Genomic DNA, 21,928 nt, shown 5'->3' with positions numbered 1-21,928 from the left:
ACATTCACAAAGCTGTTGTAAAGAAAAGTTGGGGGACAGAATGCTACACATGCCACTTTCAGCCCTGAGAGGAAAGAAATATAATACCATATAATGGTAATAATAACAGTAGCAGCAACAAACTGCCAATTAGAATATTGAGGGCTAACAGACATGTGGCTTGTATTTATGTATTTATAGAGTATATTAATCAAACCAGTTGGGCTGTTCTTAGATTTTAATAGGTGTTCCGTTTCAAAAGAAACAGCAACCATTAATTTAAATCTTGTTTATAATGCTCCATCCATTCTCAACTGCTACTGCTGAATTACATTTACTTGGAATATGTGATGAAGATATAGAAGTATACTAATGCTATTATAAATCAAACCAAATCTTTATTATTGCTGCCAAGGCTCTGTAATGCTATGGAAGAAAGCTCATCTCAGTCTCCCAAAATAGTTTCTGCAGGAAATGGACAAGCAACATGGTTGCATTGTTTTGTTCTTGAAAATAAAGGAACCATGTTGCCTTGAGAAGCAGACTTGCATCTGTGCATCCTTTCAGAGTTTTTCAAAGCCTAACATACATATAAGCTTTTCCTGTCATTCCTTCAAAGGTATAAATGAGGATTAGCTAATATGGTACTGCAGTTCTAATTTTTCCTTGTAACTTTCAAAACTTTTTTGAAGAAGAAATAAACTTCTGGAAAAAAAATTATAAGCTTTGTGGAAGTTTGTAAATGAGGTAGCTTGACTTTGTGAAAAACAACTCAGAGTAAATTTCTAAAGAATGCATTGAATTGCATCTTTCATGCCAAATTAAATCAGGCTTGATATAATTTTTTTTATTCTTTAAAATTATTAATATTGAATGCCTGAATGAATCTTTTTACTCAACAAACTATACTTTTGCTTACTTTGTCTAACAAGAAACTTCAGGCCCTCATACATAACATAAATTAATACACACAGGTATTATTTACCTGCCAAGCATTGGCATCTTCAGTACAATAGTAATCCCTCTTACACACTAAGGCATTTCAATGTGCAGGAATAAATTACAAGCTGTGTGGAAAAATGAGAGTATCTCCTATCCACTGTAGAATCTCTTTTATAAGAGTGTAGGATTTCCTGCTTTCAAAAGATATAAAAACAATAACAAGGACTCTCTCTCTCTCTCTCTGTGTGTGTGTGTGTGTGTGTGTGTCTTTGTATGCATCTAGAATAGAAAGGTAGGTGGGTAGATGATAGGGATTAACAGGTTCTGTGGCAATTTGCAAACCCTATGCTTAGCCTTAAGATTAGGAAAAAGGCTTCAGTATAGTTAAAGCTTTGACCTATGGTATTAGTCAATCCCAGCTAGGTACATAACCAGATCACTTCCTCAGGCAGTTAGCTAGAGATAGAGACATGTCACTGACCTGTCAAAAAACACATGGAAACATATGCATCCCAGTTGATAATTCAACAATTGTGGTTATTTAATAAAGTTGTGGCCAAATTTTAAACTGAGTGGTTCCTGTATTTTGTGCAACTTAGCATACCATATGAGAAAATACAGCACTACAATTAAGACCAGACAGGAACAATATACTATTGTGGGAATTGGAAAGAATTAGAATCCCCCGAAAATGCATGCTCTTTACTACTAGAGGTTCAACATTTCAGGGGTTGTCAAGAGTCTTCTTACACTAGTTTAAACAGTTAATTTCTCCATAAAGAATGAAGAGTAAAGCTAGCAGCAAGTTGCATAAAATTAAAAGGAAAATCAATTATAGTTCAACAACACAATTTTCTCTTCCTGTTAGAAATTAACCAAAGTGCCTTGTTTACATGAAATCAGAGGCATAATTTGCTGAAAGTTTCTCATCTGCAAATAATTAGCACGATTTCTTTAATTAGAATGAAAGCTTAAGAGCTGAAATCATCTGGAGAAAATGTGTTCATTCATCAACTAAGAATAAAGTGAGATGAAATGAGATTTGTTATTTCGTTATGTGATTGCTGCATGGAAATGCTACCAAGTATTATTTATTAATTTCGCTCTCAATGGCTTTTATTTTGGGAACAATTTCATAAAAACAATGTGTTTACTTCAGACTAGGGTTATAGATGAATGTTTTTGGCAATAGATTAATGCCTTTTAAAACCAAAGTTGTAATGTGAAACTGAAGATAATGCCAGAAAACGACAAAAAACTACAATAATAAAATGCAGGTACTACCAATTGTGTTCTGCACTGGTCTATAATGGAACATCAACTGAAACATCACTGCAGCAAAATATTCTAATGTTGTAGTAACAAACCATACAAGAATCATTAAAAGAATCATATAGGATGCGTTTGCATACTGAAAACAGTTCTTTGGAACCATTATTGCTTTTCACTAGCATCCCAGCAGAATCTGCTCTGGGGGAATGAGTGATTGTCTGAAACAAAGGACCACATACTCTAAAGGAGGGAGGGGAAAGAAGAAGGGAAACTTTTGCTGAATGAACAAAAGTTTACTCATGCAGTATTGACTGTAAAAATAAGACATATGGAGTGGGGATGCTGATGGAATCCAATGAAAGAGAATTGTATCTGCTACATGCTTTGAGAGTGACCCCTAGGTAGACCTTTATATTCATGCAGTGGAGAATACTTTTGATACCAGTACTGAAATTGTCCCAAAGGTGCTATTTCAAGAGGCAACTGGATTTTCTTTGTTTTTCCCTTGAAGACGTTTTGCTTCTCCCCCAAGAAGCTTCTTCAGTTGCTTCTTGAAAAAGCACCTTTGGGACAACCATGACTGGATGTCTGAGAATCTCCATAGACATTCAGTATTGAAATTATTGCATGGCTAGTCTAATTAAAGGGTTTCTTTTCTTTCTTTCTTTCTTTCTTTTCTCTTTTTGGTGCACAGAATGATTACTAGCAAAAACAAGATACACCTTCTTTATGCTCTCCTTTAAGCAACAAATTATGTTGAAAACCTGGTTGTCATGTTTTACATTTTCCCTTCTCATCATTGAGATAATCAAACTCAATTATGAACTGTATTGGGAATTGAGCTTCTGAACCTGTAAGGCAAATTGCATCATCTTCCAGAAAGGGTAAACTCACCATTGCCCAGAGTTAGTATTTGCTAATATTTTTTTATTGCCAACCACAGGAATTTTCCCCCTGTTATGTTGCCTTAGAGCAGGGCTGTCAAACTCCCGGTCCATGGGCTAGATGCGTCACATGCTGGTCACGCCACACCCGATTTAGCGAAGTGGGGAAAAGTCCTGATACGTCACATGACGATGCTGTGATGACACAAGTTTGACACCCCTGCCTTAGAGAATCAGCTTGTGCAGTGGGTAAAGCAGAAGGTTAGAATCTGGAAGATGGTGAAGTCTAATCTCACCTTAGCATGAAGCTAGTTAGGCAACTTTGTCCCTGTCCAGTCATTCTCTCTCAGTCCTGGGAAGAAGGCAATGGCAAACTACTTCCAAAAATTTGTCAGTAAAACTGAAATGAGTAGTCCAGATAATAACCAGGAATCAAATCTGTTTTGAAGAGAAAAAAATGTTGCCTTATCGTGAAGAAGTCAATTTACGGCCACCATTATAAGTTCCTATCATTGTTTTAGGAAAAATTCTGGCAAAAGGTAGGTTTAAGTAGGGTCAGCCAGGCCTCCTTGATGGTGTTGTACTCATGCTTAATATTTGTGGCTGGAAAGGGCTCATTAGAAACACTAGGTATCACGAAGCAAAGTAGTTATGGTTGCTCTTATTCTTGTATTTGATATGATTTGTACAAAATAGAGTTGTAGCTGAGAAAGAATAGGATCTGGACTCTTGAGATAGTGAATACTACAGTAGTGAATACTACTATAGCTGTCTAGTACAACTAGACAGCTACAGTAGTAGCTGTCTAGTTGTACTTTAGATTACTCATTCTATCAATATTTAATTGATTGTCACTGGGATCTTTTTTTTCTCTACTTATAATTTAAAACCAAATCACATTTTTTTCAATGTGTCTGGGCTTATAAATATCCTTTTTCTGTTTTGCAAACATGATATTAACTCTAATTATACTGTTGGAAATACAGTTTTCTAACACCCTAAGAAATATATTGTAAACACTTTCTTTTCAGTTTGTATAATCTTGTCTGTAAAACATTTAATTTATTTAACTACTCTTTATAATACATTTTGTTAAAAAAAAAAAACCTTTTCTTCAAAGCTGTCAGACAAACAAAATACTGTGTTCCCAACCAGGAAAACTTAAATTATGTAGTTGTCATTTGAATTATGAAGTAGCTTTTTTGTTATCCCAAACCTTACATGATTTATAGTTTTAACATTTCATTTTCTTTTCTGTCAGACAAAAACTGTTCAATGGACATTGATGAATGTGCCTTCAAGCCCTGCAAAAATGGAGCCAGTTGCCATAATTTGATTGGCAAATTTTACTGTAACTGCTTGCCAGGTAGGTGCTCAGGTGGTATGTGGGTAGAAGAGTTAGAAAAAAAAATGTTCAGGACAGAAATAGAACTTGTTACCTCAGAAATATTATTTTAGACTCAGATTTGTGGTGTAAATCTCAGCTACCCCCCCCACATCATCCATAGAAGCTGTACAAATGTTCTCTAATATGCAACACGTTTGTTATTACGACAGTGTCCTCTATTTTTGTGAATTTGCTTTCTGACCATGTCTCCTGAACACCTATCTGAAGATGAGATGTTGCATGCGAATGAAGAAAGGCTATTTTATATGAAAATATCAGTCACCTTTCATAAGAAGGTCTTTAAGGATGCTCTGGTTTTTTAGACTTTGGTGAGAGACTGATTTCCAGATGAAATGGTGGAACAATAGTGCTATTTTACATAAGACTTTAGAAGATAAGGAATCATATTTTGTTCTTGTCTTTCAGATCTACAAAGTTTTAAATCATCTTTCCTTTTATCTCTTCTTCCCTTTTTAATGTTAGAAATTTGGAACCACATTTTGAATTTATCACTCAAATAGCACAGTACAAGATAGGGAAACAAATAGTAATGCTAATGTTTGCTGTATTAATTTAGCGGGGTAGGGAAACTGGCAAAATAAAGAAAGGAAATTAAAAACTGGGATATACTTAGATAGAGGAAATAGAGGCAGAGGAAAGAAAAAAAGAAAGTTAAAAGCTGGGATGTGCTTAAGTAGCGACTTACTGGCTGAGCCAAGCAATAGAACAAAAGGAAGCAATTTTCTTGAGGTTGCATCTTGAAGGAAGAAATGGATGAAGATAAACTTGATATCTAAAATATACAGAAAGTTGTTGCTCTGCTAGATTTGGGCTCTGTCTGGTTAGATACATAGGTTAACACTGAGGGTCCATATTCAATATGCTCACAGGTCATTATAGTAAGTGTGTAGGATTTGATTATGTATGTATAAATGCCTACTTGGTCATGGTTGTTACCTTCACAACCTCTTGATTTTTCTAAAACATTACAGGCGCACTTTAGTATAAATATGCCTAAAATGTTATTTTCTGAAGTAGTTGAATTGAATGAGATTATTCTGTTAAGAAAGGATTTTTTTTTCAATGAGTAGAAAAATACTTGATACCTCAAAGGATATTAATAAAAGGTAGCTTTGTTCCTACCCCCATCCTCTTCCTTCAGGTCAACTATTTGGAAAGTTTACCTTTATCAAGCAGATATGCAAGAGGAGGGAGAAAAACTTCTGATAAAGTTTATGAAATTGGCTTCTCTTAGCTTTGGAATTAACTTGTGCTTTTGTTGAAATTTGTAGCACATTCATGTGAATTCAGCCTAGATGTCTGAGGTAAAGGTTAACATGTCAATGAAATGAGCAAACTGATTTCAAAACTACCCGACACAAAATCACTAGGGGATTATCTCTCATTGTGTAAGATACAATACTTTGGGGAATGACATGTTTAATATATTGATGCATCATATTTCAAAGGTCTTTGTTGTACTCTCCAAATTCTTCTATCACAATTCTGCTACCACTCTTCTAAACATTGCAATTATGTACACAATCCAATATATTGGATTTAAGGAGTTTCACCATGTGTGGAATCACAAGGCAGAGAATAGAAAATGATTTTTTTTCATCTGGTTCTATTTTATTATAAACTAAGAAAAGAAAGGAAAACACAAGGGACTTCAAAGAGATGGGACATGGCTGGTATATACTGTAACTCAAGATTGTTTATAAAAAGTATTAGCTTGAAGAATTTTTAGTAATATTAACATATGCTTATAAAAGAAAAAGAGAATGTGAAATAAGAACCAATAAGAGATTATATTATCCAGGGGGACCTTCACGTTAAGTGAAGTAGCCTTAAAGCAAACGAGAGGGCAATTTTTTTTGTTCCCATTGCCAATATTTGGCTGATGTATATATTTCTTAATAGGCTAATACATTTTGCAGGTCTATGATCTTAAGATCAAAACTTAGGATCTTAATTAACTTTAACTTTATATTAGATATCCTAAATCTAAGGAAATCAATAAGCCTTAATTAGCTGTATCAAACCTTTGAGCAACCATGCCACAAACGGACATGAAGTGGCAGGGCATATTTATTTATTTATTACATTTCTATGGGCCCATCTCCCCTACAAGGTGTCTCTGGGTGACTCTAAGCGGCTTCTTCAGCATCAAGATGGATTTGCCATTGGCTGAATGGGTAGCAGACAATGAACCCAGAGTAGGAGAGGGAGCTTTCTGTCAAGTCCTGTGGTATGGATATGCAACTTCAGTCCTGGATCATCAGGCTGAGCTGCCTTGTACCATGTGGTGACATCTTTGTGGCTGACTATTGTTCAAGAGGCCCTATAGCTTTTGAAAGTGAAAAGTAGGGAGACAAAAGTTACTGGCGTGATGGAATGTAGTCTGGATTTTCAGGAGAGAGGAGGGGTATTCCAGAGGAGCAAAAGACAGGAAAGCTTAGATAGTTTGTATGGGAGAAAGAGAATGAAGACAATTGTGCAAGTAGTCTGCTTTTAGTTTGGCAAGATTTATTTCTATAGGTGAGGAACAATAAAGGAAATTGCTTAGAAGAACGTCAACATGTCCTTCTTGGTTTTATGGAGCTTGACACTGACTCATATTCTTTAAGATTTTGGATAGGGAGTACATAGCCAGATAAGTACCAGATGAATTGACAAGAGCTATGCAGAATCTTTCAGAAAGGGGATTTCCTTAAGCAGAACTCCCAGCAAAGGCCATCTCTAGCTGCATTTTCATACTCAGATAAGGTATTTAAGCAATTGTGCTTTGAGAAATACAGTGTTTCAATGCATCAAGTGGTGAGTCTCTGAGGGAAGCACATGCACATATTTGCATAGGCCTAAACTTAAGTTTAATATCATTCCCCCCCCCCTTTTTTTTAATAGAGGTCTTTGTTCATTCCCCTTTGTGCTTGATACTAGTTGATGGCTGTGGCTAGTACATTCTTAGTTGTCAAAAATACTTTATTACAGTTATGGATTCCTTCCTGTATTTCTGTTCATGATTCAGTGGTTCATGATCCTCTTTTACTAGTTCTTGTGGTACTTGTGTCTCTCCTATAGATCATTCTTTTTGTCGTCCCAAGGCATCTGGTTTTCATCCATTTTAAGTTCTTTTTTTCTATTCAGTTTTTCATTTACTTCAATTGCCCTTCCCACTCCCTTCTAAAACCCAGCTCTTGTCTTTTATCATACATTGTTTGAGATTTTGGTTCCCTGTTCACATTATTTATTTTTCTCTTATTTAGCTTAAATATTGGCTATGACAGCAACCTATGTCACAGTTAGTGACAAAACATACATATGCATCATATGTTCTATGAAGAATTTGACACTTCAATATTATCCAATGAATATTAACATGGTATTAATAATATATAATAAGAATACTTCAAGGATAACAGTATTCCAGAAGGAAATTAAGACTGGCACATTCTTAATCTGCATATAGATTTAGCAGAATACTATAAAAAAAATAACCAAAATATGTGTACTTAATAAATGTGTGATAAGCAGAGTAAGAAAAGTAATTTATTCAGTGATAAATTAAGGGTTCTTAATATTTTATATTTTGTTTATAGTAGGATGTTTTCAGATATATGCTTAAAGAATAACATTGCCCTCTTATGCATGTCAACTCTGAAGTGAATCTCAGTGACTTCAGAAGAAGCTGTATCTTAATAAATAGATTTAAGATTGCAGCCTGAATAGATTTATACCAATATATCACTTTCTTCAAAGCAAAGTACTTCTTAACCTTGATCATGTCATCTCAGATCTTTTATTGCTCAAAGTCATATTTTGTGCAAAATCCCGTAATGTTTATTTTCTGTGTCATTCTCCCAAAAAGATGCATAGTATGTTATAGTGCATAAATCTAATTCATGGCACATTTTGAAAATGCATGCACTCTATAAAAGCCGTTAAAAGAGAGGTAGCTTAGAAACGGAAGACTCCTGGAAACAGGAGACTTGGATAGCCTTGTGAATCTGTCTATTAGCCATTCAGGCAACTATTTCATTTTATGGGATGTTTCTTAGGCATCCTCAAATATTTTATTTATTATTATTTATTTTATTTGTTTCCTACATTTATTATTTTACAAATAACTCAGCAGATCTAAGATATCTAACTTACCTTCTTCCTCCTGTTTTCTTCACAAGAACTCTATGGGATGAATTGGGCTGAGAGGGATTGACTGGCCCAAGGTCACTCAGCCGGCTTTCATGTCTAAGGCAGGACTTGAACTCGTAGTCCCCTGCAGTGGTGAAATGTAAAATTTGTTACTACCAGTTCTGTGGGCATGGCTTGGTGGGGGGGGGGGGGGTAATGTGACTGGGTGGGCATGGCCAACTTTTTTTTTTTTAAAGCATTTTTTATACAACCTCTTCGGCCGAAGAGATTGTAAAAAAATGCTTTTAAAAGGCTCTAACGATCCCAGCTGAGCTGCGCAATCATCAGAGGCTTTTTTTTTTTTACTTTTAAAAGCATTTGTAGAAAAAATGCTTTTAAAATTAAAAAAAAAAGCCTCTGATGATCACACGGCTCAGCTGGGCATGGGTAAGGTGACCAGACGTCCCGCTTTTGGCGGGACAGTCCCGCTTTTTAGCAATTTGTCCCGCGTCCCGCGGCGTTTCAAAAAAGTCCCGATTTTTCATTCTGCCTCCTCAGTCCCGCTGCCTCTTGAGCCCCAGCTGATGGCTAGAAGAAAAAAAAAACTGTTTAAACTCTTGCCCGGGGCTTCAAAGGGCCGCCCTACAGGCAATCAGTGTAAAGAGTTCCTGAAGCAGTTTTTTTCCCCCTAGCTAAGCTGCAGAAACGAAACCGAAACCAGGATCTTTGGTGGAACGTGACAAAATGAGGCAGAGAGAGATTTATTTTTATTTTTATTTTTCCTCCCCAAAAAAGGTAGGTGAAAAACTGCAAACAATGGGAAATTTAGGAGGAGAGTTCAAGATTTTAAAACACAAAAGAAAAAAAAGCTGTATTTAACTAGGGAATTGTAATAATTGAATTGAGATACTATTAATTGTATATTGTGTTGAAAGCAGAAATGTTTAAGTTGTGGTTCAGAGGAATATATGGGGGAAATTATTTGGTTTATTATTATTGGTAAATATAATTAATTGATTTGTAAGAAATTGGATTGCATGGAAATAATTGGAATATTCATGTTCATATTGATTAATATACAAAAAGGATAGTTTTATAACTAATTGATTTATATTAAAATGTTGAATTTGTATTAAACAACTGTATTACATAATTACATAATTAAACAATGTGAGGATGGATATAAAAATAGATGACAATGGAAAGGGGTATAATATAGAATAGAAGGGAAAAATTGAATTTGATTAAGATTAGAGATGAGGATGAAGGGTAATATTGGTTTTTTAAAAAAAATAGATGAGGAATAAATATGGCAAAAAGGAAATATAGAAATTGTAAATTTAATTGAAGTGACTAAACACTGTTTAAATTTGTGAACCGGCCAAATACTCTGTTCAAAGAAAATAAATTGTATGTTTGTATGTGTGTTTCTAATTACTGCTATTTATTCATATTTGTTCTCTTTTATTCTTTAAAGTTTAACCATTCATTCTTTATCTTAATATCTTTATATTTGTTTGGGGTTGGCTTTCTTCCCTTTCATCTTTTTTATTGTACAGCAATCTTTCTCCTCAAACCTACCACCTCTCTCTTTTCTTTCCTTCTTACTTTCTCTTCCCCCCCTCTTCTTCTCCTCCCTACTTCCTCTTCCTTTCTCCTTCTCCTCTCTTCCTCCCCCTCTTACCCTCACTCCTACTCTAATTTCCCTTCCCTTCCTTCATCCCTCTCTATTGCTGTATCCTTTTATGCATATGGACTACTCAGAGGGCTGAAAAAGTTATTTTTGACTGGTCCTCGCACTTTTGACCAGTCATCGAACTTACAACTGTCTTCACATTTTATGTTTTTTGCCCTATCTTATCACCATGGTGAAGAGAAGCAGTTGTGAAATGAGTGACATGGTTGTTAAGGATGCTGCATGGGCATAAATGTGAGGATGGTCATAAGTGTGAGGACCAGTCAAAAGTGCGAGGACCTGTCAGAAATGACTTTTTTCAGCCCTCTGGTTAGTCCTTTTGTGCATATGGACTACTCAGAGGGCTGAAAAAGTTATTTTTGATTGATCCTCGCACTTTTGTCCAGTCCTCAAACTTACGACTGTCCTCACATTTTACATTTTTGCCCTATCTTGTCATCATGGTGAAGAGAAGCAGTTGTGAAATGAGTGACATGGTTGTTAAGAATGCTGCATGGGCATAAATGTGAGGATGGTCATAAGTGTGAGGACCAGTCAAAAGTGTGAGGACCTGTCAGAAATGATTTTTTCAGCCCTCTGGTTAGTCCTTTTGTGCATATGGACTACTCAGAGGGCTGAAAAAGTTATTTTTGACTGGTCCTCACACTTTTGACCAGTCCTCGAACTTACGACTGTCCTCACATTTTATGTTTTTGCCCTATCTTGTCACCATGGTGAAGAGAAGCAGTTGTGAAATGAGTGACATGGTTGTTAAGAATACTGCACGGGCATAAATGTGAGGATGGTCATAAGTGTGAGGACCAGTCAAAAGTGCGAGGACCTGTCAGAAATGATTTTTTCAGCCCTCTGGTTAGTCCTTTTGTGCATATGGACTACTCAGAGGGCTGAAAAAGTTATTTTTGACTGGTCCTCACACTTTTGACCAGTCCTCAAACTTACGACTGTCCTCACATTTTACGTTTTTGCCCTATCTTGTCACCATGGTGAAGAGAAGCAGTTGTGAAATGAGTGACATGGTTGTTAAGAATACTGCACGGGCATAAATGTGAGGATGGTCATAAGTGTGAGGACCAGTCAAAAGTGTGAGGACCTGTCAGAAATGACTTTTCAACCCTCTGAGTAGTCCCTATACACATAGCCATGGCCACCCGGTCACATGACCAGCTAGCCACGCCCACCCAGTCACATGGCCTCCAAGCCACGCCCACAAAATAAGCCACACCCACAATGTCCCTCTTTACCAATGTTAAAATCTGGTCACCTTAGGCATGGGGGGGCGGGGCAGGGATTTCTGTTACCGGTTCTCCAAACCACCCACCACCATTGCTACCGGATCAAGCGACCTGGTCTGAACAGGGAGCATTTCATCCCTGATCCCCTGATCTTTAGCCTGGGGCCTTATTCACTAGGCCAAACTGGCTCTGATCAAGAAAACTGACCAAGATAGCTTCTGAGAGAAATTAATCTCCCCTTCCTGCTGACAGGGAACTGTTGCTGAAAGACTAAGCTATTTATAGTGGCTGACTGGCAGAAATGAATGAGTTCTAACTGCTAAAATGCCCTTCTATTTTTTTTTTTTTTACTTTCAATTTAACATTCAATGTACCTGTCAGATGTAAATGCCTTATTCCCTAATGTGTAAATAATGTATATATGGGATATCAGGGGTTAACTTATTCTTTGACTCTTAATGTATTCATAATTCACCACTCCCACTCTTGGCTCCACCCTTTGTATATATAAGGAGCCACCTTCACCATTTTCTTTGCTTCTATCTGTGTATATTCAGTGAATATAGAATGCCTATTATAATTAAAGAGAAATATATTTAAACCTCTAACTCTCATTATTATTATTGAGTCTGATCCTAAAAATATTGCAACAAGCTGGTAGCAGAGGATGGTTAATTGACTCAATAAATACCTAAAAATGTCTAAGAAAGATAGGCCCAACACCAGGGCCTACAGCAAAGAAATAGAAACTGAACAAGAAATAATCAACGAATCCACAAACGCGATTTCGAGAGAATCCGAAGAATACACCACTGAAGAAGAAGAATTAATAAATGAAAATGATGGCCAGGAGAAAATCGAAATAGAAAATAACGAACTCAGGTCAGAGATATTGAAGTTATTAAAAAGCCAGAAGAATGATGAAAGCCTCATCGCGAACCTCCAAGAAATGCTGAAGAACAGCGGAGCAGCGAGAGAGAAAAACATCGCTAAAGAGAAACCAAAAGACCAAAAAACTGTGAGTGATATGACTACAGAGAAAGTCGTTATGAAAAAGAAAAAATGTGATCCCGCGCGAAATTTTGAATGGCAGCCATCTTGGTTTCAACAAGCCTCCAAAGTGAACGAAGCAGAGCCAATCAAAATGCTCAGTTCAAAATTTCTGGCGCGAAAAACGTTATCAGACAACGAAAGTGAAAAGGAGGATTCAAACTCTTCGGAAGAGCCAGAATCAGAAAATGAAGACGACTTAACGAAATCCCAAGTAAAGTCAGCAATGAAGACGCTTTTTGCTGCATTTGGGCCAAAATTAAAAATTTCCAAAGCGCCAACGAAGAAGCAAGCGAACAAGCCGATACTTCAAGACCTGCACGCTCCCATCCTGACTTCGAGAACGACGACGCCCGAGCCCAGAGAGCCATGTCGATTCCGCCCTACACCGCAGACCGAAGCAAGTGCCAACGCACCCAAAAGAAAGAGAAGAACAGTCGCCGCCATCAGAACTCCTAAGACCGAGCCAGAGACCGACTCATCTGAAGAGGAGCGGAGCGAGCGAGCTACAATGGAGAGAACCTTCCACGACGACGTCAAAGAAGAAATGAACAACGCGCATGTGCGAAACTACGTAGACGGTCCGGAAAGACTTGAACTGGCCAGAGAACCGCGCAGACTCGTTGCGAGCATCCCCATGCCGTTTTGCAATTTCCTACACTTGCGAGACCATGGACTACCTCAGGTTGTAAGTAATGGACAAAATAATGTGGGTAACTTACCCAGTGACTTCCCAAAACTTAGGGTTGATGGCATTAATTTACAAGAATGGTATCAACAGCTCCAGGTTGTCTTTATGAAAGAAAATTTACTATTTTTTATCACTAGTCCCCCAAGAAGACCTTGGACTTTAAAAATAGATTGTTTACACCATAAGGCATTTTTCTTAATAATATCTAGCGTGTCTCCTGCAATGTATCATAGCATCAAACCAAATCTAACTGTTTCAGAAATAATTCAATGCATGTTTAATTTGTTTCACAGCGATAGTGTAGCTACCACCACAAGAATGTCTAAGGACTTCTTTTCTTCCAGAGTAAAACCAGGGGTTTCCATAAGTGAGCATTTAATATCTTTAAACAAAATAAGAGCTGAGCTGCATTTGAGGGGGGAAGTGATTTCAGATCAAACAATGAAAAGTGTTATTATCAACTCACTTGATTCATCATGGGATAATTTTATGTCACACTTAGACACCATCAATCTAGGATATTTGTCAATAGAAAGTCTGTCTAACAAATTGATAGCAGAAGACAATTCAAGAAAAAATCGTTATAGCAATCATACAGAACACAAATCTTTTGGGAAGGTAGCTTTCCAAGAAAAATATAATGAAACTTTTAAATGCCACAATTGTGGGTCCAGGGAACACAATAGAAGAGATTGTCCCAAAATTTCAAAGGAAAGACATAGGTCAGAATATAGGAATAAATACAATTATAGACAGTCTTCCACAGATAGACATAAATATAGAAGCCCACCAAATTACAGAGAAAGTAGAGGGGGCAGAGAAAATTCAAAAGAGAGAAAATCTGGTTCACTGAATGGACTAAATAAACAAGACAGCACTAAAACGCAACAAAATGAGAACAATAATTGGCTTATTGATTCTGGGGCAACTAATCACACCACTAATAACAAAAATATATTGTCTTCATTTACAGAAGATAAGTTTGTAATAAAGGTAGCTAATCAAGAAAAAGTTCAAGTATTAGGCAGAGGGAATGTGACCTTGCCTGGTCTAGGAAAAATAGAGGGGGTATTGTTAATACCAGAAATACCTCATAACATACTAAGTGCCATAAAACTAAGCAGAGATTCTGACATCAATATAGTTTTCTCAAAGGGAAAAGCAACTTTAGAGAAGAATAAAACAAATGTAGGCACTGTGATGATTAAAGGAGGCCTACCCTATCTGATAACAAAAGAAAGATGGTTACATAACATTGATTCAAATATGGAAGATTGTATTGAGGCAGATGATGAAAATATTAGTAACAGTGACAATGATGAATGTAAAATATCTCATGATCACACAGATACACACAATGAGAAGAAACCAAAAATAGGTAAACCAATTCATGACGAGTGTGCTCATATCTTACATAGGAAGTTAGGACATGCAAGTTTTCCTGTAGTACAAAAAATGACTGAACACGCAGAAGGTGTCAAAATAAAAAATTGTGAAAATTATTTGGAATGCTCAGTATGTAAATCTACTAAATTAAAAACTAGTCCCAGGCCAAAAAAATCCACCAGATCAACTAACAAAATTTTTGACTTAGTACACATGGACTTAGTTGGCCCATTAACTCCATCAATCACTTATAGAAAACGTTACTTCCTAACAATAGTAGACGATTACAGTCGCTATGGTTTTGTTTACACATTAAAACACAAGGATGAAACCTTTCAAAAATTTAAGGAATTTTACAAACGCATAGAAACACAACATAATATCAGAATAAAACAAATTATGACAGATAGGGGATGTGAATTCATGTCTAAAGAATTCTCCCAATGGTTAAAGGATAGAGGAATGCTACATTACACGTCTAGTCCATTTTCTGCGTTCCAGAACGGGATTGCAGAGAGAAAGAATTCCACATTACAAACCATGATTAGATGCACATTAGAGGATGCTGGTTTAGGCAAACAATTTTGGTCAGAAGCCCTACATTATTCAAATTACACTCAAAATAGAACCTGGTCCAGTATTGTGAACAAGACACCATATGAGGTGATGTATAATAGGAAACCAAAATTAGCACACATGCACATATTTGGGGTCACTGCAGACGTACACATACCCAAACAGTTGAGAAGAAAGGGAGAAAACGTATCCAGAAGACTAAGATTTATGGGATATGAAACTGGCACCAAAGGGTACAGATTCATTGATAATAATAATAAATTTATAGTTTCCAGAACAGCTGTGTTCCATGAACAGGCCAACTGGTCTAAATTACATCTTAATGAAATATTTCCAAATAAATGCAAAGATACCAAATCTCGTGAGGAAGGGACAATAGAAAATCAAAATGTCAACAAAAATAAAAACAAAACCAAAACATGGACAAATAGTCAACACAAAATAAAGACAGACACATTAACAAAAAAGGAAGCAAGATATTTGCATGACTACCATAGCAAACCAGAAAGAGCTATTAGGAACAACAGAAATCAAATACCAAATAAATACAGAGATTACATAATGCATATGGATGGTGAACAAATAACACCTAATACATATGAGGAAGTATTAAAACTACCTCGTGAAGAAAAGGAAAAATGGGAACTAGCTATGAAAAAAGAAATGGAAAGTTTGCAAGGATTAAATGTATTCACACCTGCGATTGCACCTAAAGATAAAACAATTATTGGTACCAGGTGGATTTATAAAATTAAGAACCTAGAAGGAGGCAATACCTTATACAAAGCTAGATTGGTTGCACAAGGTTATGCACAAAAATATCCGGAGGACTATACTGACACATACTCCCCCACAGTAAGAACAGAGAGTGTTAAAACAGCTCTAGTAGTAGCATCCGCACTCAATCTTGATGTATTTCAATATGACATACAGACTGCGTACCTACACGCAAAACTAGATAAGGAAATATATGTAAGAGCACCTCACAGTCAATACACTAATAAAAATGAAATTTGGCTATTGAACAAGAGTTTATACGGATTAAAGCAATCTGGCAAAAGATGGTACGATTGCTTGGTAAAAGTACTTAAGACCATGGATTTCAACGCTACCACTGCTGATAACTGTTTCTTTGTCAAAAAGAGTGATGATCACATTGAATTTGTATTGATTTATGTAGATGATATTTTATATATAGGAAAACACAAAGAGAGAAGAGAAATCTTTGTAAACAAGTTAAATGAACATTTCTCGTTGAAATCTCTAGGTAAAGTAAACAAATACCTTGGTGTACAAATTAACAAAACTAGAAGGGGATTCAAACTTACTCAGAAAGATAAGATTATCGAACTTCTAAACAAATGCAATTTAAACAATGCCAAACCCTGTGACACTCCTATGCAAACTGATTTCCTTAGAAATACTGATGAATCTTCCCCTGAATTCAGGGATAATACATTTTATAGATCAGTCATAGGTTCACTTCTTTATATATCTAATTGGACCAGGCCAGATATTGCATTACCACTCAATTTATTATCAAGGCACGTTAGCAAACCAACAATGTATCACTGGGAAGCTGTCAAAAGAATTTTAAGATATCTGAAAAGTACATTAGACTTTTGCCTAGTATTAGAACCTAGTGATAATAAAGAACCAAGACTTACATGTTACGCAGATGCGGATTGGGCTGGAGATATATCATGCAGAAAAAGTACTTCTGGTTATATTTTTCTGTTAAATGACTGTCCAGTTTACTGGTACACTGGTAAACAAGAACTGGTAGCCACTTCAACCACAGAAGCGGAATATGTTTGTTTATCCAAAGCTGCAAATAACCTTGTATGGTTTAATGATTTAATTTCAGATGTTTGGAAAAAACCTGCTTTGCCTTTTGTTATGCATGAAGACAATAAAGCGGCCATTGAAATATCTAGATCCGATGCCATTGGACAAAGATCCAGGCATATAGATATAAAATTTAAGCATGTGAGACAATTGTCTCAAGATGGATTTATCAAAGCAGTGCATTGTGATACCTCTGAACAATTAGCTGACATATTGACGAAGCCTTTACCTTCTAAACAGCACAAATACTTAACTTCCAAATTGTATGTCTTATATTGTCCTGAATCTGAATGTAATTGGTGTTGTATAGCGAACCGGCATTTAGAGGGGGATTTGTCAGATGTAAATGCCTTATTCCCTAATGTGTAAATAATGTATATATGGGATATCAGGGGTTAACTTATTCTTTGACTCTTAATGTATTCATAATTCACCACTCCCACTCTTGGCTCCACCCTTTGTATATATAAGGAGCCACCTTCACCATTTTCTTTGCTTCTATCTGTGTATATTCAGTGAATATAGAATGCCTATTATAATTAAAGAGAAATATATTTAAACCTCTAACTCTCATTATTATTATTGAGTCTGATCCTAAAAATATTGCAACAGTACCATTTAGTAAAAAGCTGGGATATTCAATAAGTATCCCCAGTATATTCCAGTTCTGTTAACCAATCAATCTAGTGCACTGCTGATTTTATTTTATTTTTTTGTCAGAGAAAAGAAATGGTGTCAAATATTATTAGTAAAGCTTTTTCGGTCCCAACAATTACAGTGCTTTCCTTTGGTTTTGTAGATCGTTTAGGTACTAGTGTAAACTAGAAAACATTTAAGTATCCTACAGAATTGAGACTGGCTCAGATCTTTCCTCTAAAACAAAACAAAAATCACATCTGTCTTTTTTTGTACTTTTACTTTCTTTATTCTAGTTCTGTCCAGACAACTATTGTAACTCACTTCTGTACCTTTTTTTAAAAAATTAGGATTTGCTACTGGTTTAACAATTAACAATTAAAGCCAGCTCTTCTTATCCAGTCTTGCTATCAATCTTTTTTTTTTAATTTATCTCTTCAGACAAAAACGAAACAAAACAAAAACAACATTTTATTTATTTATTTACAGAGATTAGATATTATCTAATGCCAGGGTGTGTTGAAAGACTGCAATATGGTTTCTAATCTATTATAAAGTGCTGCTCAGCTGCATAAAATTTGACTGAAAATTCCAAAAACTGTAAGGATAAATAACAAAGAGGAAATAGAAGAGGTACACTCTCTGGATTGTAGATTATCATCAGATAGTTTTATCAGAAGATTTTTGCTGTATTACTCTGATAATATGATGCACTGCAATACAGAAGAATAAAAACAGATCCGTGTCTTTCTCACTTTTGTTCATCAATATGTCTTTTTTAATACAAATTATCTTACAAATTAATTATTGTCAGTGAATTGCTACCTAAAAGGAATAGTATGATAGTTATTACGGTTATCATGAAAAACAGTGTGCCTTTGCTCTTCTATGCTGACAGAATTCAAATATATAATATCTATTTCTTTATTTTTATGATAGTGTATATATTCTTTAATGAATAACAGCCTTTCAAATCAGGGGCAGTTTCTTCTTGTCATTGATGGAAAATTGACAATATACGATTTATTTCCATATGTCGGTATCTGCATTCCAGATCTTATATTTAAATAACAATTGCATCTGAACTTTTGAAAGGTGAAATAATTCAACTCTTTTACTTGAAATAATAAAAAAAACCCAGGAACTGATTTCTAATTGGTTGTCAATGATCAACATGTGTAACAGTACTATTTTGCATTACATTTTTTTTTCAGCAATGAGATATAAAGGAGAATAACTTGTTGTGAAAGAATATATGAATTATAATAGAATATATTGAAAGGGTGGGAATGTATAACAGGTGTTAACTGAGCAAATTACAATGTATAATTCTTGAAGAATTTAGTCAGTGTTTACTCATAGGGAAAACTACATTTACACATGTGCAATTTTCACTCCCAGCCTCACTTCCACAAAATAAAAATAATGTTATCATATTGATCCACTATTATGCCTGCAGGTTATTCCTCTGTGTTCAGGGACTAAATCCTTCCAGACATGAATGCTTGGAGCAAAATTAGCTCAGTTTGGTTTAAAAAATAATTTTCTATTGCATTCATTTTCTGGAAGACAGACTGCTTTTTATTCAGTATAACTGACTTACAAATGAGCATACTTATTAATGATAAAGACTTCACTCTGCATTATTCAGTCACCATAGAAAAGTGACATACCGCAGATAGGAAATCAGAATATTTCCAGGTTCTATCTGTGTCTAACTTTGCTTTTATAGTACATCTGAGAAGAAACAGGTTGAATTCAGGGACCTAAGAGCAAAAAAAGAGTATGAAAGTCCTGCACTAGCGATAGTGATTTCCAAATTCACTGAAGGCAAAGAATCTTTCTCCTCACCTCCTCAAAGAAGGAGGTCTAGGTTTAAGGGAAAGTCTAAGAAGGCTCAAGTGGGGCAATTATTTTCATAGCTTCAGGTTCATGCAATTTTTCATTAGATTCCACTGTATAATTTCATCTTTTCTTGTTGTTGATTCTTCAGATTACTCAGTCTGGAAAAACAGGTGAATGGGAGGGGGTGGTGGAAACCCCTTAAATAAGATCATCTTGGTTTTGTTTAGTGTAAAATGGAAGGAAGGAAGTTGAATAACCTTTTAAGATCCAGTTATTCTACCTTTTTTGGGAGTGAGGGAGAATCAATTATGTGACATTAAGTCATTGTCAACTCCTAGCGACCTCATAATAGATACGGCATTCCTGCAATCTCTGCTGTGCCTGTTTCTTGACATGACCTAGCCTGAAGGGCTTACAAGCATTCTGTAGATAAAGCATCTGATACTAATGGATCTTTGCCTGGTTTGAAAACTGTCATATCATTAAATGGCAGCAATAATCATTGTACCAGAAATCCAGCAAGTTCTGACAGGCTCTGGAGAACTGGTAGCGGAAATTTTAAGCAGTTCGGAGAACCGGTAGCAGAAATTTTGAGTAGTTCAGAGAACCAGCAAATACCACATCTGGCTGACCCCAGAGTGGGGTGGGAATGGAGATTTTGTAATATCCTTTCCCCAGGAGTGGGGAGGGAATGGGAATTTTGCAGTATCCTTCTCCTGCCACGCCCATCAAGCCACACCCACCAAGCCACACCACGCCCCCTCAAACCACGCCCACAGAACCAGTAGTAAAAAAAATTGGATTTCACCACTGCATTGTACCCCTGGTTGAGTGTAAATAGATCCTTCCTTCAGTATGGTGATTTGATTTAATTTAATTTAATTAATTAAATTTATATGCTGCCTCTCTCTTAAGACTCAGGGCGGCTCACAATACATTTAAAAAATCATTATAAAAAGACATTGAAAAATTAAAAACATTAAAAACTCATTCACACCATTCATGGCCGGATCTCGCCAGATCACAAGAGCGAGATCAAAGGCCCCAGGCCTGCCAGAAAAGCCAGGTCTTCACCACTTTTCGGAAGGCCAATAGGGTGGGGATGGTCCGGACCTCAGGAGGTAACTGGTTCCAGAGAGCTGGGGCAGCCACAGAGAAGGCCCTCCCCCACGGGCCCACCAGCCGACATTGTTTAGCTGATGGGACCCGGAGGAGACCAACTCTGTAAGATCTTACTGGTCACTGGGAGCTATGCGGCAGAAGGCGGTCTCAAAGATAACCTGGCCCTGAGCCATGTAGGCTTTAAAGGTAATAACCAACACCTTGAATTGTGACCGGAGACCAATAGAGAGCCAGTGCAGCTCGCGGAGAATTGGTGTAATGTAGGTGTACCTAGGTGCACCCACGACTGCTCACATGGCTGCATTCTGGACCAAATGAGTGACTATGAGGAGAGCCTCCCAATCCAAGTAGGGTCGCAATTGGTGCACCAGGCGAACCTGTGCAAAGGTCCCCCTAGCCACAGCAGTCAGATGTTGCTCTAATCTTAGCTGTGAGTCTAGGAGGACACCCAAATTACGAGCCCGTTCTGAGACAGGCTCAGAACAGGACAATTTCTCACACACACACCCCAGAACCAAGGATGGACAATCGACATAGTCTTTAGGAGGCAATACCCACAGCCACTTGGTCTTGTCTGGGTTAAGTCTGAGCCTGTTGACTCCCATCCAGACCCTCACAGCCTCCAGGCACCAGCACATCACATCCACCGCATCACTGAATTGACGCGGGGTAGAGAACTCTGATTGGTTTCCTGAATAAACGTTTATTTCATGTAGAAACATATGAAATTGTTTGCATCCAAATGAGTTTTCTATCAAGCAGTCATTTGTTCAGTAATTGGCTAATGCACAGAGCAATGCACCAGGTAGATAGGACTATTCCTGGACCAAAACAACTCCCAGGTCATCCTTGGAAGCATATGTAGGCACTTGGCTTCTTTTACAAAGAACACAGAATTGCAATACAGGTGAAGTATGTAAAGTATTATAGCCAGGGATGGGATTCAACCAGTTCGCACCACTTCGGGAGAACCGGTTGTTAACTTTCTGAACAGTTTGGTGAACTGGTTGTTGGAAGAAATCATTAGGGCAGAGAACCAGTTGTTAAATTATTTGAATCCCACCACTGATTATAGCCTTATCTCATGCTTACTTACTTAACCATTTAAAAATTGTGTTTATAGTATTCAGTTGTATATTCTAATCTGTTTTCAATTCACAATTTATAGTGTTTCCCTTAATATTAAGAACCCTTATATAAAGATCTTAGAGTTTTAATATTATAATGTTTTGTTGATAATGGTAGAGA

The 21,928-nt window shown here is 36.5% G+C and overlaps 1 protein-coding gene and 1 long non-coding RNA gene across 6 annotated transcripts in view; one reads left to right on the top strand and one right to left on the bottom strand.

Moving 5' to 3' along the window:
* The window catches only part of EYS (EGF-like photoreceptor maintenance factor), a 765,120-nt gene that overhangs the window by 153,450 nt on the left and 589,742 nt on the right, over positions 1-21,928 (top strand). The window contains exon 11 of the mRNA XM_087882471.1: positions 4,339-4,443. Coding sequence (XP_087738597.1) covers positions 4,339-4,443 — 105 coding nt within the window. The remainder of the gene's footprint in view (positions 1-4,338; positions 4,444-21,928) is intronic.
* The window catches only part of LOC117676871 (uncharacterized), a 192,384-nt gene that overhangs the window by 60,867 nt on the left and 109,589 nt on the right, over positions 1-21,928 (bottom strand). For all 5 annotated transcript variants that reach the window (XR_015731358.1, XR_015731359.1, XR_015731356.1 and 2 more), the window contains 2 exons: positions 8,623-8,743; positions 3,374-3,515 (listed from right to left, as the gene is read on the bottom strand). This is a non-coding gene — a long non-coding RNA (uncharacterized LOC117676871). The remainder of the gene's footprint in view (positions 1-3,373; positions 3,516-8,622; positions 8,744-21,928) is intronic.

Source organism: Pantherophis guttatus, chromosome 1 (assembly GCF_059756535.1).
Source record: "Pantherophis guttatus breed Tessera chromosome 1, ASM5975653v1, whole genome shotgun sequence".
NCBI classification, from domain to species: Eukaryota; Metazoa; Chordata; class Lepidosauria; order Squamata; family Colubridae; genus Pantherophis; species Pantherophis guttatus.
This window is presented reverse-complemented; position numbering and strand designations above follow the sequence as displayed.